This window comes from Typopeltis vanoorti, chromosome 5 (assembly GCF_054136105.1).
Source record: "Typopeltis vanoorti isolate ZY-2024b chromosome 5, IOZ_Tvanoo_1.0, whole genome shotgun sequence".
Lineage (NCBI taxonomy): Eukaryota > Metazoa > Arthropoda > Arachnida > Uropygi > Thelyphonidae > Typopeltis > Typopeltis vanoorti.
In genome coordinates, this window is record NC_143553.1 from 123,276,184 (window position 1) to 123,292,500 (window position 16,317).

Genomic DNA, 16,317 nt, shown 5'->3' on the forward strand with positions numbered 1-16,317 from the left:
AAGTTCGGTCTCCAAGGTTACTGCGCACATCTGGTTTCCTTTCTTTGCTTCTACCTCTTTCATCCAGATGCTACAATTATAACATCGTTCAAATATGAATGAGGTATGGGCATCAGTCTTTTCTTCCAGCTCTTGTATACAAGAAAGGAAAATTATCTCATAATAAACCAACTAACTTTATGTTTCTTCTGATCTTCTGCCAGAATAATCGGAAGAATGGGTAATTAATAAATCTCTGTTTACAACATACCCCAAAAACGGAGAACAGAAAACTCAGGCATAAAATAATCGTCGTATTATCCTTACCCCAATCCTCTCAAATTCATTAGATTTATAAGAGATAAAGCAGTAATGTTAATCTTATTTTTAAGTTGGTTCCCATTTCGTATCCCGTCAATGACAAAGAACTCTTTACCATATATGATCCGTCCTACGCGCTTTACAAGTGAGCGAGCTGTTTCTTCTCTTGCTGTTCACCAGGTGTCAAGGCTGATAATTGTGCTCATCATATTTTCTACCAGTGCCGGAATAACTGATGACCCTTTAAGTTAAACGAAGAACTTCCTATATATTATTAAATCAAACATTAATCTAATTAACCTCCAATCCTATTCATATTTGGCTTACTCCATATTTGTTTTCTTCATTTGAAAAGTCTAATATTGTTCAAATAATCCATGCAACAAGATCTTTCATAACCAATGTCTTAAACACCGATGTCCTTGCCTTTTTCCTTGGGATGGAGGTAGAGATGACAACCTAGTGCAGTTTACATGGTAAGACTCCTGTCTCATCTGTTGTAAGAAAGATCTTAATTCACTTCTCCTTATCTTTGATACTAAGTACTTCGATCTCCAGTCAATATGAGATTTCTCTTTTTGAAATGACTTACGACTTTCACCTGAAGTCTGTCATAGCACAAATACATCGCATCCATAGCGTCCTCACTCAGTCTCCAGAGGAGGAAAAATGCTGTCCTATTCATTCAGGGTACTATTTTGCATCGGTTAATAACAACAATCCCACCATTGCAATTAGAGTAATAGGTGAAGATGACTATTTCTGCAGATCCTTTCATACACTTCCTGTTTCTGCCTTAAGCGCATTCTATAAGTATTTTCTTGGTTTCTTGTCTGCTGTTAGCTTCCATCATGTCCCTGTTGCCCCTGTTAGCTCGAAAAACACGAGATGATGCTGATCAATAGCCATATACAATTCAGTTCAGTTCAAATTTAACGAACCAACTCCGCATCTTATTCTTTCACTAGAACAATATATGTTTGTTTACTTTGTCTTCTTCGAAGTCAATAAAATACATCAACAGTTTTTTCTCTTCTTTGTGTCTTTCTTCTCAAATCACTTGGACACACACACACACATCAATCACCATCGTGTTCTAAGTTTTGCAACTTTTCGTGTGTGGGGTGGATATAAACAATCGCAAAACTAAATATCTGTAATACGTTTCGGTAATTATCTATAAAAAATACGTTTCTGTCACTGATTTTTTTAAGTTGTAGATTTGGCGTCAGCACTTCAACATACGTTAGAATTATCTCAATTAATTTCCTCAATCAATTGAGATAATTAATTATTTAATAAAAAAAAGTCATTTTATTGGCCAGTGTAATTAGTAAAATAATGCAATATTGATGTAAAACATAATCTGTGTGTGTGTGTGTGTGTGTGTGTGTGTGTGTGTGTGTGTGTGTGTGTGTGTGTGTGTGTGTGTGTGTGTGTGTAAATATTTCGCAATATAATTTATATAATTTACCATTATAACTGAATACATAATTCAATTTTAATAATTGGTGAGGAAGAGAGTATTTGGACATATTGAGGATTATCTTGTATTCTGGTAAGCCGGAAAATAGCTTGCGAAAGTTCGTTGGTGATTGTAAATGCCTCAACTTTCAAACTTCCAACTGGAAAAAGCAAAACCAATTAGAATTGTGAATATTAAAATCGTCAGGGGAGATGCCTTTGTTGTTAGGAAAGTTGTAGTCAAGAAAATAAAGGTATAAAGAAAAAAAAATCAAAATTTCAGAATTCTTGTTGGCACTGGGAGAGCGTCAAAAGAACAAACGAATTTGATAGAAAGAGACAAAAGTGTTTTTAATCAAAGATCACTAAAGAAAGTTTTTTTTTTTTTGTTGGACACACTCAGACATACTGCATTTCGTCAATAGCTTTGAAGCGAAAATATTTGACCAGTGCGTAATTATAAATAAAACAGATGAATAATGACTGAAGAAAACAAAATTTGAGTTTTCTGTTAAAAAAACAAACATAAAAACAAGTGCAATTTTGCGGACTAGTCATAAAAATGTACCATCATCGAAGTCGCAAATGAGACCACATATTTCTGGAAGGTCAAGTGATTTGGATTGCTTTTCGATATATAATCTTTCTATTTCTCATTACTTAAGTCTTCATGGTTGTATCAGTATTGTTGAAATCGGAAAGTTACATGGATATATAGTAAAAAATTCTTTGCTAAGCCAGACGTCCAGCTGTTATACACCTCGAGTAGTTCTCTTCTCCAACATACCACTTAATTGGACTCCATCCAGACAGAGCCAGCCAGAATAGTGACATTGCTAGCTGACCTGAAAGTTTCATGAATCATTTCCATTAGGTGCGATATGGCTCGCCTAGTTCGTCAAGTGGATGGCATCTCTAATCTACAATCAACGGACTGTGGTTTCGAATTCCCTTCTTGTAATTGCGAATGCCTTTAGGTAACAGATAATTTTTATCGCTTAGTGTGAGACTATCAGCCTGTTAATTAGAGGCTTGAAGACGATCCATATTTAGTATATAGAATAGCGTGTCCAGATTATATAATCCTTAGGCCACTTATTGGACTAATGCACTATAGATATGCAACCTATCAAAAGTGAGATTATCATTATAATATACTGTCTAGCTGCCGATGGTAGGGAATACCCGTTTTCAATGAGAGAAATTTCTCTCATTGAAATAATATTTAAAATTAAATCATTTACGAATATATTAAAGAACATGATCTCTAAGGCACACTGCTCTTAATCACCTAGTTGGTTGAAGACTTTCCTCTAAAGTACTTTTTGTTATTTGGAAGCCAGTTGCTTACTCATCTCTCAAAGTGACTGTTAAAAACAAGAGCTCATATTTTGTGCATTTCAATCAGTGGGTTCTTATGTGGAAGTATCAAATGCTTGGCTGAAATCCAAGTAAATCATATTATGAACGTTAGTCTATTGCTTCCCTTTCGATTTCCTCATAAAAAGTAAAGCAGGTTTGTCATAACTGATCTTCCCTTAACAAACTCATGACGTTCATTGCTCAACAAGTGATTCTATGAAGGATATCTTGGACAAGTGAGTTGTTCCTTACTCTGCCTATAACACGAATAAGACTCGTTATTCTGTGGTGAGACATCTTTAGTGTTTTTAATTTTTCTTCCAGGGAACTCTATTTTTTTTTAATCCAAAAATAGGCATGTACGTCTAATTTTGGATATTAATTCAAAATGAACATTATTTCAACCATCTTTAACTCGTAATTAAAGGATTTTTGATCAACTTATGGAACTAGGTGTATTATACGCGAATCGAGGCTAAATAATCCTAAATGTTGTTTATTTTCTTGCATGTCACTCCATGGCTACCAGTAAATAAAGTAGAAGTTATGGTAGCGGTGGGTGGAGTGACGTTGAGTGAAGATTTACTACCTGAGATCTTTCTGGCATCCCGTGAGACTACATCTTACAGCCATCGACTTTGAATGGATGGCTTTATCATCCTTTTCCCCACATCTATTAAAACTTCTCGCAAGTAAAAATAAGTAGTGTTAGATAACGCTTTAGACAGCAATTAAATTAAAACGGTCAAGTAAAAATCATGACACGCTATCCTAACGATGAAAATGTTATGACACGCTATTCTAAATGATGTAAATAACTAGTCCTTATATCCTTATAAAGACTGGCTTAAAGGGGCGAAGCAAGAATGCTTTTCATATTCCCCGTTATCTGTAGCGGACAGTGTAGGGATAAGGTTACTGAGCTATTATTAAAGCTCTGATCATGGCAGGAGGGTAACAGCAATAGCCGAGCCTCAGTTAGAACTTCATTGGCTACAGCATTGCCATCCATTATTACCCTCAAAGGGTATTGGATTGAATGAATCAATCACCGCATCTCACGGTCGATTGATCCAATGGTCTCATAATAAATAACTACAACAACAACAACGTTACTGGCTTGCTGGGTGAAGCATAAAATGCTTTTTATTTTCCCCTTTATCTGTGTGGAGAAGCTTGATGGCGGAGGTTGTGAGACTTATGCTCGCACTTTGTGAATATGGAGTTAGCTCTGTTCTGCTGAAAGCAGGATTGCCTTGGGTCTTTTGTGTTTTTGATAGTCATGTTCACTATAACTGGAAGCTTGTCTGATTAGTGGATTAGGATGAGAATGTGCCTTGCTGAAGAACTTTTCGGCATGGTCATGAAGGAGAGAACGGATGTCAGGGGTTCCGGTTTCTCTGTGGATCTGCGTGTTTCTGACGAACCATGGGGCGTCTAAGATCATCCGCAGGCATTCGTTTTGTATCCTCTGTAGTATCTGGATGTTAGATTTGGATGTGTGACTCCATGCCGGGGATGCATATGTGATTACAGATCGAATTACCATCTTATATAATAACAGCTTGTTGCGTTTATCCAATTTGCTGTTGCAATTGATCAGGGGATAGAGTTGGGCTATGGTTCTGGATGTCTTTGTGCCTATGAGCTTGATATGGCTGTTGAAATTTAGCTTTTTGTCTAGCTGTACTCCAAGTTATTTGGCTTCTGTCTGCCATGGTATCTTTTTTCCGAGAAGTTCAATATCATCTTGGATGAAGGCTTTGCGTCTGGTGAAGAGTATAGCTGAGCTTTTGACGGGGTTTACTTGTATCCTCCAGTCGGAGAACCATTTCTCTAGCTTTGTGATAGTATCCTGGAGACGACTGATGGCCAGGTGTAGGCGGAGAGATCTTGTCATTATGGCTGTGTCGTCTGCATATAGGGCTGTGATGGTAGTCCTCAGGTTCTGTGGAATGTCAGCCACGTAGATTGTGAAAAGTAAAGGAGCCAAAAGAGATCCCTGCGGTACTCCTGCCAGGATTTTGCGCCTAGTTGAGATGGTGCCATTTATTTTTATCTGCATGGATCTGCCAGTGAGGTATGATTTTATTAGACTGGTAAGGTTTGTTGGTATGTTGGCCTGAATGAGTTTATAGAGTAATCCTTGATGCCATACCTTATCAAAGGTCTTGGCAATATCCAGAAAAACTGCAGCTGTGTGAAGGTTCCAGTTGTATCCTTGAGTGATATGCTCCACTAGTCTGTGTATTTGTTGCACTGTGCTGTGCATACGGCGGAAGCCCAATTGTTCGTTTGGGATTATTCCTAATTGGTCTGATTTTTCTTGTAGTCTTGAAAGGATAATTTTTTCAGCAATCTTTCCCAGGTTGGAGAGTAGGCTTATTGGACGGTAGCTTTGCGGGAGTTGCGGATTGTTTCCTGGCTTTTTTTATTGGTATGATGTCTGCTGTTTTCCACGCAGAGGGGAAGTGTTGTATCCTCAATATTGCATTGGTTATGTTAACCAGGTGCATAATAGCCTTTCTAGGAAGTAATTTGATGATTCTGTTAGTAATTCCATCTGGCCCTGGAGCTTTTTTGTTGTTTAGATGTTTTATGATGTTGGTTATTTCAACTGGAGTAGTGGGGGTGATGCTGGCTGGTTTGTCTTCGGACTGATTTAAGGTACGCTTGACCTGCTGGTGGACTTTATATATGTGGGTGATGTTTATATTATCATATGACGGGCTGCATTGTTTTTCTAGATTTTGTGCTATTGCTTCTGCTTTTCTTTATCCGTGTGCGCCGTTCCTTGAGCAGTTTGCATGGGCGGTAGGGGATTGTGTTTAGTGCGCAGAATCTTTAGATATTTCCATATGGTGTGATCTTCTGGGTTGAGTGATGATAGTTTATTGTCCCAATCCTGGTTCTGTGGATTTGAAGTGCTTTTCTGACTTGGTTGTTCAACTTGTTCAGAGTTTTCTTGTCCTGTGGGGCTCTTGTGTTGTGGTATCTTTTCCTGGCTTTGTTTTTTGTTCTGATGAGGTCCATTATGTTTTCTGGGAGCCGACCGGATGGGTGGTTGGTTGCGGTTTTGGTGACTGTTTGTAGTGCTTTTTTAATTTGGCTTGTTAAATTGCTTATTGCTTCATCTATGTCTTCTTTTTTGTGGATGATTGGTACAGGATCAATGTATTCTGGTAGGATTTTAGCTAGCCTATCCCACGATATGAAGGTGTGCTGGTGGGCTAGTTGATCTTGCGTGCCAAGTTTGATCAGTATTGGGTTGTGGTCGGATGATAGTTCATTGAGCGTCTCTAGTTTGTATTGATAACTGATGTTTCTAAGGATAGCTATGTCAAGTACATCTGCTCTGCCATGAGGGTTGTAATGAGTGTGCTCAGTGGGTCCTGCTATCACAACTGAGTTAAGTGTTGAATAGTTGTGTAGTATGCGACCACTTCTGTTGTTGGTGGTGCTGAACCATGCTGTGTGTTTGGCGTTCAAGTCACCTACTATGATGGTGGGGTCTGTGGTGCCGAGGACTGCATCCAGGTCTGTTGTCAGTAGAGGATTGCTTGGTGAGTTGTAGGCAGCAAATATCTTGAGGCTTCCAGCATTGTTTGTGTGGACTTGTATTCCTGTGGTTTCCAGGTTTGTAGTCTGTGGATTGGATATGGCATTGTGGTGGAGGTATGGTTTGATGTAGATGGCAGTGCCTCCCCCTCTGGAGCTGAGTCTATCCGTTCGGTATATTGTGTATCCTCTCACTTTTGGGTTGTTGGCAGGTCTTAGGTGGGTCTCGTTGATCAGCATTATGTCCGGATTGTGTCTTTGTGCGAATTCCTGTAGTTCTAATGTTTTGTTGGTGAGGCCATTGGCATTCCAGGCTGCAATTAGAAGCGAGTTAGGTTTTACTTTTGTTTTATTCATAGTTGAGTGCTGTGAGTATGGAATGGGTTCCTTGCAGGAATCTCTTTGTGGAGGATGGAGTTGGGTTTGTTCTGCTGAATTCCTGGAGCATAGTGGCTAGCGAAGCAGTCAGTATTGCTGTGATGTTGGAGCCTATTTGATTGCTTTGTATTGTGTCCTTTGGGCGGGCTGCTTCAGAATAGGTCTTGGTGGAAGGTTGAGCCCTTTCCTGACTTTTATGGCTTGGGTTTTGATGGTTTGATGACTGTGCAGCAGAGATGCTTTGATTGGTGGTCCAGATAGGGGGAGGTTGGACGGGTCTTGTAGTTCCGTGATTTCTGGGATGGTGGCTGCATCCTTTATAGTTTGCTGGGTAGGGACTTCCACAGTTGGCACATTTGGCTGGTGTGGTTCTTGCTTTTGTGCATGTAATGGTTTGATGCTTCTCGCCACACTTCAGGCATCTGAACTCGGCTTTACAGAATCTTTGGGCATGGCCAAACTTTTGGCAACGATGGCATTGCCCTGCTGATGCCCTTTTCCTGAGTGGCTCTGTTGATATTTTAAGTCCACAGACTGCAGTTATGTCATAAATTTGTCTTTGAGTGTTCTGTATCTCAACCAATACTAATGGCATTGGTTGTTTATCGGATCTGTACATCCGGCTGACTTTGATAGGTGATAGGCCCTGCTGGGTAAGGTCAGCCGCGAACTCCTCGGAGGTAATGCCTTCTGTGACACCTCGCAGTACAACCTTTAGATTTCTTTCGCTGCTTAGTGCGAAGGTGTGGTGCTGTAGTTTGTTGTTATCCATCATTTTTGTTATTCCTCTGTAGTCTGTCACTATTGTTGGTTGAATTTTTACACCTTCGTCGGTGTTTTTGCCCCAGGAGTATCCAATTTGATGTTCTCTTAGGTTTCTTGCAACTGTGGTCCATTTTTCCTTTTCACGGAGAATTACCGGAGGGACCTTTTCCCTTTTTTCCGGGACTGTTTGTGAGGTAGTTTCGTTTTCCACATGATCTTCCTCGATTCGCCGTCTCTTGCCCGTCTGTTCTCCTGTGAAGACCGTCTGACTGGGGCTCTCGGGCAGGGAGATGGATGTGTCATTGATCTCTTCCACTTCGCCGTCCATATCATCGGATTCTTCCGGTTGTGTGTACAGGTTTAGGAAACCTGGCCATTCAGTATCAAATTTTTTAAGCAGTTATTTTAATAATTTTAATGCTTGTTCTTTGTTTAGATGCTCTGGCAGATCAGTAATATTATCCATGTCTGCTTTATTTGTTGTTATATCTAGTAGGTAGTGATTGGAAAATTGCTTATGATCGCAATTAGAAATCCCGCAGGTCTTGAGACCTGCCAGCAGAAATTTTGTAGAGGATATTGCAGGTGGAAAGGATTGCCAGCAATATCGAGCGATTAGTTAAAAGTACAAATCAATAGCATATGAAATTTCAGAAAATGAAGAACGCTTACCTCTATATACTGTATATCATACAATTCACCATCAAAAATACACAACACGAAACACTAACACGCGAGACGCCATACTGGCGCAAACTGCCTAATAAATAACTTCCTTATCCTTATAAGGACTGGCTTAAAGGGGCGAAGCAAGAATGCTTTTCATCTTCCCCGTTATCTGTAGAGGACAGCGTAGGGATAAGGTGTTATTGAGCTATTAAATTAAAGCTCTGATCATGGCGGGAGGGTAACAGCAATAGCCGAGCCTCAGTTAGAACTTCATTGGCTGCAGCATTGCCATCCATTACCCTCCAAGGACCTGACTCTTTCCAACCTAATAAATAACCAGTTCTTAAAAGAACTGGGCGATGGACTGAGTCCTTGACTCTTTATCCCGTCATCTGAATGATGAAAATCTGTGTGGATGAGATGTTATTGAGCTAAAAGCTCTAGTCATGGCTGGGTAACGGCAATAGCCGAGCCTCAGCTAAAACTTCATTGGCTACAGCATTGCCATTTGTTACCCTGGAAGTCCTGAAAAGGACTATGAATCACTTCTAATAAATAACTAATTGTGATTAATTTATAATGGCCCAATTATATATAAAATAACTTATGGTGTGCAAAGCAAATAAAACAGATTAATGTTGAATTTGTATTTTATTTAAATTAACAAATGACATTTAATTCCATTTTTTTTAATATTTATAATTATAAATTTCCTGCATACAATCACAACCCATCTCCGCCGAGGCTGTGACGCAGTAAAACTTTTCAAAAAACTTGGGTGTATGAGAGCTTAAAGCATAGACAATCTTACAGCCGATGCAGATTATTATTTTTATTTATTTATTTTTTTTTAGGACGCTTACAGTTTGTCATGTGACAAAAAGGAGTCGGTGACAAAATAACAGTGAAGTGATGGTTCGATTTCATTAAGTCAGTTTCTTTGAAGAAATAGGAGAGGATCTCTAGTTGTAGTGATCTCGAATACAACATATTTGTCATATATCGCTAGGTATCTTACGTATTATTCTCAACAAAATATCGGCGTTCTCAATACGACAATAATACTCGTATTGAGTATTATTTGTCGATTCTAAATAAAGATAGTCTTTCTTCTTCTTCACGAACTATATTATTATTATTATTATTATTATTATTTTATTCACATAATCGATAAACAGTCAAAATAAGATATTTAAACAACAATTTGACTGGTGATTCAGAACAATTCAGATTCTACCCAAGAATCTAAGAATAGTCCGTTAGGTAGCGTCGTAAAATATGGACTGTTCCAAGTAATGCTGTTTTTTGTAGGTCATATGGGGTCACTTCATTGATTTTTAATTGCTGTAAATAGTTGGACAGCTTCTTTGAAGTTGCATCAAGTGCATCGATAACTATTGGAATGACTTTGGTGTGTTTAAACCACACTCAGCCAACTTCGATTGCCAGATCTCGATATTTAGTAATTTTTTTCAGTTCTTTTTTGTTGATGTTGTTATCACTGGGTACTGCAATATCGATAATCTAAACTTGTCGATGTTCGATAATTGTGATGTCAGGTCTAGTGTGTTCCAAATGCCGATCAGTTTGTATTTTAAAGTCCCAGAGAATGTTTGCTGTTTCGTTTTCCATTACAGTCTCTATTTTATGCTGCCACCAGTTATCAGAAGTAGGAAAGCCATATTTTTTGCATACATGCCAATGAACTATTTTGGCCACTTGATCATGGCGGTATTTATAGTCAGTTTGAGCTATTTTGCTGCAGGCACTGATTAGATGTTCTATAGTCTCATCTTTCTGATCGCATTATCTGCATTTGCTCTTATGATTGATGTTGAAAATTTTTGCTTTGATTGCATTAGTTTGTAATGCTTGTTCTTGAGCTGCTAGAATAAATCCTTCAGTTTCTTTTTTAATGTATCAGTGTTGAAGCCATTGCCATGTCTTGTTCACGTCAATTTTATCCTCAGTATCTCGAAGAAATTGGCCATACAGGGGTTTATTTTTCCAGCGCACATATCGTCGGATATTTTGTTGTTCCTTTTTGTAATCGGATTTGTTTCCTGTTGCTTTTAGATGGCCCTCTTGTGTAATTGCTTGAAGCATTGGCTCAGAACTGTTGTCAATGTAATTTCTTAAACCAATTTCTTCTTCTTCTTCTACAGTCTTTCTCACTTGCAGCAGACCCCGTCCACCTATTCTCCTCGGCAGGTACAACCGGTCAACATCACTTCGTGGATGTAATGCATGATGCATAGTCATTAGTTTTCTAGTTTTGCGGTCTACTTTATCCAGATATTCTTTTGTCCAATTTATTATGCCAGCTGTGTATCGGATCACTGGGATAGCCCAAGAATTCATTGCTTTAATTGTGTTTAATCAATTTAGTTTTGTTTTCAGGATATTTCCAACTCTTTTGATGTATTCTGATGCTGCCTGTTGTTTAACTTTCGAGTGGAGAATATCACTGGCTTCTAATATTATTAGGTATTTATAGTGTTCTTCAGCTGAAATTGCTTTTATATATTTCTCTTGATCAAAATTAAAATTGTTAGTGTCATTAATTTTCCTCGTTTAATAGATAACATTGCACATTTATCTAAACCAAATTCCATTTTGATATCCTGACTGAAAACACGAACTGTGTTCAGTAAAGAGTCTATTTGCTGGGCCGATTTTCCATATAACTTCATATTAATTTTATTAGTGTAATTTGTTCTGAGAATTATTACATTAATAGATTTTTTTAATCCTTGTGTCAGAGTGCCCACATATTTGTTTCTAGTCTCATCTTATTAGGACACTATAAACAGCTTTATAAAGCAACGGAATTTTGACGCTGGCAAAATGATATCCACAAGACTCATACAATATTTATTCGTTTGTTTGAAGAAATGATGGTTTCATAAATACCATCAGCGGGATTTTTGGTGTTCTCAACGTTCATTTTAGTGTACAATAAGGCACAAACTGTCCTACAGGTACACACTTTATGGGATATTCCTCGTCGTTACGAATTTCCTTGTGTTATATGATATGAAGGGGGAAAAACCCCGGATGAATTGGAAAGGCATCTGTTTCTTACATCATATCAAAACTCGATGTGAACATAAATTTAAATAGAAGCCTGTGAAATTCTAATCAACTATCCTAATCTTAACAACAACGTTTCACTGAAAATCTCAAGAATATCGGTGATACACACGTTTAACCCAAATAACTTTTGTTTCAAGTGATCCAGTAATCTCCCTGCTACAGGACTCTAGACAACACTTTCATATATTGTATTAGTCACGATAAATGTCAAGCTGGTGAAACCTAAGACTAATTGGCTCCTGGACCGAGTCCATGTCTTTTAAGTGGTGCAAACGAAGGCAACTCCTATGCTGAGGGTTATATTCTCGTAAAGGCAGTTTCGGAACTAGCCGAATAAAAGAAACTTTTGTGTTTCTTTTATTCGGCTAGACGGATCCAGCGAAATGGAAGCCAGTTAGGCTCTATATTTTAGTACAAAATTCATTTTGTGTCTGTTAAGTCATTGATTAACCGGTTCTTTTCGAAGTAGCCAGTTTCGGCTATTCTGTATATCACTGTTGAGTAAAACGATGAGTGAGGATATTTCATACGAAGTTATGTAAATTATCCCTGGATCTCCGAATTGGTAAAAAATAAATAAATCAGTTGACGAGGATAAAAGTATTGAATCCTTATAAAATGTCATATTTGACATTTGGGCGGGAATATATATGGACAAAATACAGACTTCAGAACGTTAATAATTGATTTAAATGGAAAATATGAAGAACAGGTGAATATGATGAAAACTTTGATATTTCCTGACCTTACTTTTTTTTTTTATATTTTTTAATTTTTTTTTTTTACCTCTGTCCTTAACGAGCACAGTTCAGAGGCGGCAGCTGAACCTGGTTCATAAATTAATCGGCCCTTTTCAAGATAGCAAGCTACAGCTATTCTGCGTAACATTGTTGATGTAAAACGATTGGCGTGGATATTTAATATGCATTTATGTAAATGATCTCCCTGCCGTAATTTTAATCTTTACTAAAGTGATAGTTAAGTTACCCACCAGGAGGTTTTGCTTGTGTGTGAAGAATATTTTCCGGTAATCATCTTCATTTGCAATTCCCACCTTTGCTCTTATCACTTCGAAGAAAAAATGCGAACTTTTCTGGTCGATATTTATAACCGAGATCAAAACTGTTTTAGGTGTACGACATCCTGATTTACAGGAGCAGCTACAAAAACATTTTAATCACATAAAAGGCGATGGCGACTGCAGGCAAAAGAATGGCATATGACCCAATGTTGCAAATACCTATAGGTCTTTTCAATTCAAGCTGAGTTAACAGGTCTCAGGCGGTGATAGAATTTTTTTTTTCTTCGCAAAACTCGATTTTGTTCTTCCTTAAAATAGAAATACACCATTAATAGATTGCCTTAGCCTCTTTCGTCGGTAATTCAATAATTAATGAGAACAAAAAAGGGAAAATTCCCAATAGATTCACCTGTTTGAAGCCACGGTACATAAGCTGCAACTCCCTCCGATTAAATTTCGTAAGCTGGCACAAGGTGTCGATGGCTTCAGGCTTGAACCTCGTCTGCTGACCATCCAATTCATCATATTCGCTATCTGCAAAAAATCGGAGTTTACGTATATAATGATGAAAATGTACTTAGTAAATGGAATATATTAAAAATAAAATAAGAAATTTACTAATATATATATATATGATATTACAGGGTGTGCCAGAATTAGCTATCTATTTCAGTAAATGGGACGAAATTTTTAAAAACTCATGTTTATTGATGTTTATCATGTTTGATATATGTTATAAATGTAAAATTATTTCATCATTTTAATTTCATCTCTTTTCAGAACCCTAATAATGAATACACAAGAACGCATCCTTGTTGTAACATCCCGTATCAAGGGTGTGCGATGTAATGAAATCAGAGAAAGATTGACGAGGAAATTTCATAGAACCGGTCCTACAGACAAAGCGATTGTGAACAAATTTAAAAGAACTGGATCCCTACCCGACCAAAAGGACGCTCAAAGACAGCACGAATCTTGCGTTCGACACTGATGAAAAAGGCTTATCACATTTAAGTACTGCGTGTCCTAAATGAAGAGGATTTTATCCAAATCGAGCAGCAAAGTGTGCAGAATTTGTGGCTGACTCTCCAAAAGTTAACGCGTGGCTCGGAATGACTAATTCAAAAATGTATGGTCCATTCTTCTTTCGGGAAGCATTTGTAACAGGTACCGTCTACCTTGAAATGCTTCAGCAGTTTCTCGAACCACAGCTTCTTGATGATGGCATTCTTGATAATGTTTTGTTTCAACATGATGGAGCACCAAACCATTATGCACTAATTGTCCTTGAATATGCTTTCCGAATCGGTGGATTGGACGTCTAGGACCTCGACCTCCACGTTATCCAGATTTGACATCCCTGGATTTCTTTGTATGGGGTTTCATAAGAGCAAAGGTTTATCACCAAAAGATCAATAGTTTCGCTGAACTTAAAGAACGCATTCAATTGGCAGTACCGAGCATAACTGCTGATATGCTTCAAAATGTGTTTCGCAATGCTAAGGATAGATTTGAAATTTGTAGGGATGCAGGGGTACATGTTGAAAGTTCTCAATAAAGATTTGACTTATGATTTATAAATCTATTTGTTTTTGTATCATAATTAGGTAATAAACATGATGTTACAACAAAGATGCGTTCTTGTATATTCATTATTAGGGTTCTGAAAGGAGATGAAAAGAAAATTAAGAAATAATTTTAAAATATTTACATTTATAACACATATTTAACATGACAAACATCAATAAACATTTTCATTATTTAAATTAAGGAGATATTAAATCCCACATTGTTTTAAAATCAAATAAGAAACTCAAAGAGTTTCATGCCGCATATAGTAACTATAAACGTATCGGCTGCTACTAGCGTAAGCTAAAGCACGTAGTTCAAGTACGTAGTAGAAACTAGGGCAACTCGTTGCAAAGGTGGTAAAGTTCTGATCGCTATTCTTAGTATTTTCCATAACATAAAACCCATCTCCTAGGAGATGTATAATATTATACATTATGGTGGGAGGTCACTACCCAGACCGGTTTCGATCTTTATTAAGATCTCATCAGTGAGATCAAAGTATAATACTAAGGGTATAGCGAAAATAACCTATATACTCTGCTACGAGTTGTCAAAAAAGGTGCACCCATAAATGATTTTAAATCAAGAGCCAATAGGCTTCATTTCGGCGATGTAAAACAGTATTTAAATTAAGGGGATATTAAATCCCACATTGTTTTAAAACCGAATAAGAAACTCAAAGAGTTTCATGCCGAATATAGTGTTCGAATCCGCCATCTTGTTACAAGTCACTTTCATAAAATAAAACACAACTAATTGTAAATTGATCACTAATCCAAGGGTAGAGAAATTTCTATTATACTGCGCCACTCTATCCTTAGATAAGTCTATATGAAATAGTAGGATCAATTCAAAGTTAGTTAGCAGTCTTTTCATTCATTCAGGCCGAAGTATTTATTTTCTTTCTGGGATTCCCGCTAGATTCGAATTTTTGTGAACGGTGCAGTAAAAAAGAAATTCAGGCAAATACAATAGTTAGATTAACATTTAAATTTAATATATTTAAATGTTAATCTAACATTTAAATATCTAACAGTTGTCATAGAGACGCATGAAATAAACGAGCGCGAGTGGAACAGAGCGTGGGCTAAATAAAGAAGAGAAAATATATAGGAGGTAAAGAGTGGGGACAGAAACTTGGAAGTGAAAGGAAGCAAGGGGATAAACTACAGAAGTAGAAGTAAATATTAAATTTATTAAAATTTATTAAAATATGACCTATATTAAAAGCATTTAATATAGGTCATATAACACATACATAAATTTTACTTCTAATTCTTAATAGTAGTAACAAGTCAAACATAAAGTCAAGTTAATCACATTAGCACAATCTTCCAAGTCTTCACATGTACTTTCTCAGCTTCTGGATTACAAAGTTTCTACACTTAAATAAATATAATAGAACATCTAATCTAATCAGTTTTCACACATTTCTCAGTCATGCTATAAGTTCAAAGTATCACAGGCACTAATAGCTGAAAAATATTTTTCAAACAATTCTTATCTCCAACTCTCAATCACGAAGAGTTTCCACAGTTAAAGTTAGGTTAAGCATAGCGTAATTAATACACAATTCTTCAAGCAATGAAATAATACACTATGATAGACCTTACCGGAAATAGTTCCTAGTACATCAATTATGTTGTGAGCAAACTTTTGGAACTTATTTATCTTACTTAAAAAAAAACACATCTACAAGACTTATCCACAGTTATACTTAAAGCACTATCAATCGCACTTCAGAATTCTAGACATCAATTACAGGGTACTTCAACTATCCTTGTTACCACTCATAAACTAATTAAAACACTGTGAGGTGTTTTAATTAGTTTATGAGTGGTAACAAGGCTTTTTATTATATCCAATTGTAGCATTGATTTCCCTTCTATTGTTACTGCTGATTTCACTTTCAGCTAACTAGAAAATTCGTTTAGTCCTTGCTCACTTATAAAAATTATCCACTTAACTCCTGCCCTTAAGAACCTTTTATTTACTTCTACTTCTGTAGTTTATCCCCTTGCTTCCTTTCACTTCCAAGTTTCTGTCCCCACTCTTTACCTCCTATATATTTTCTCTTCTTTATTTATCTCACGCTCTGTTCCACTCGCGCTCGTTTATTTCACGCGTCTCTA

General features: G+C 37.1%; 1 protein-coding gene across 2 annotated transcripts in view; it reads right to left on the reverse strand.

Annotated features, from left to right (window-relative positions):
• Positions 1–16,317, reverse strand: part of LOC150106776 (Kv channel-interacting protein 4-like) — a 258,123-nt gene that overhangs the window by 31,495 nt on the left and 210,311 nt on the right. For both annotated transcript variants that reach the window (XM_090392695.1, XM_090392696.1), the window contains exon 2: positions 13,023–13,147. In XM_090392695.1, coding sequence (XP_090248821.1) covers positions 13,023–13,147 — 125 coding nt within the window. The remainder of the gene's footprint in view (positions 1–13,022; positions 13,148–16,317) is intronic.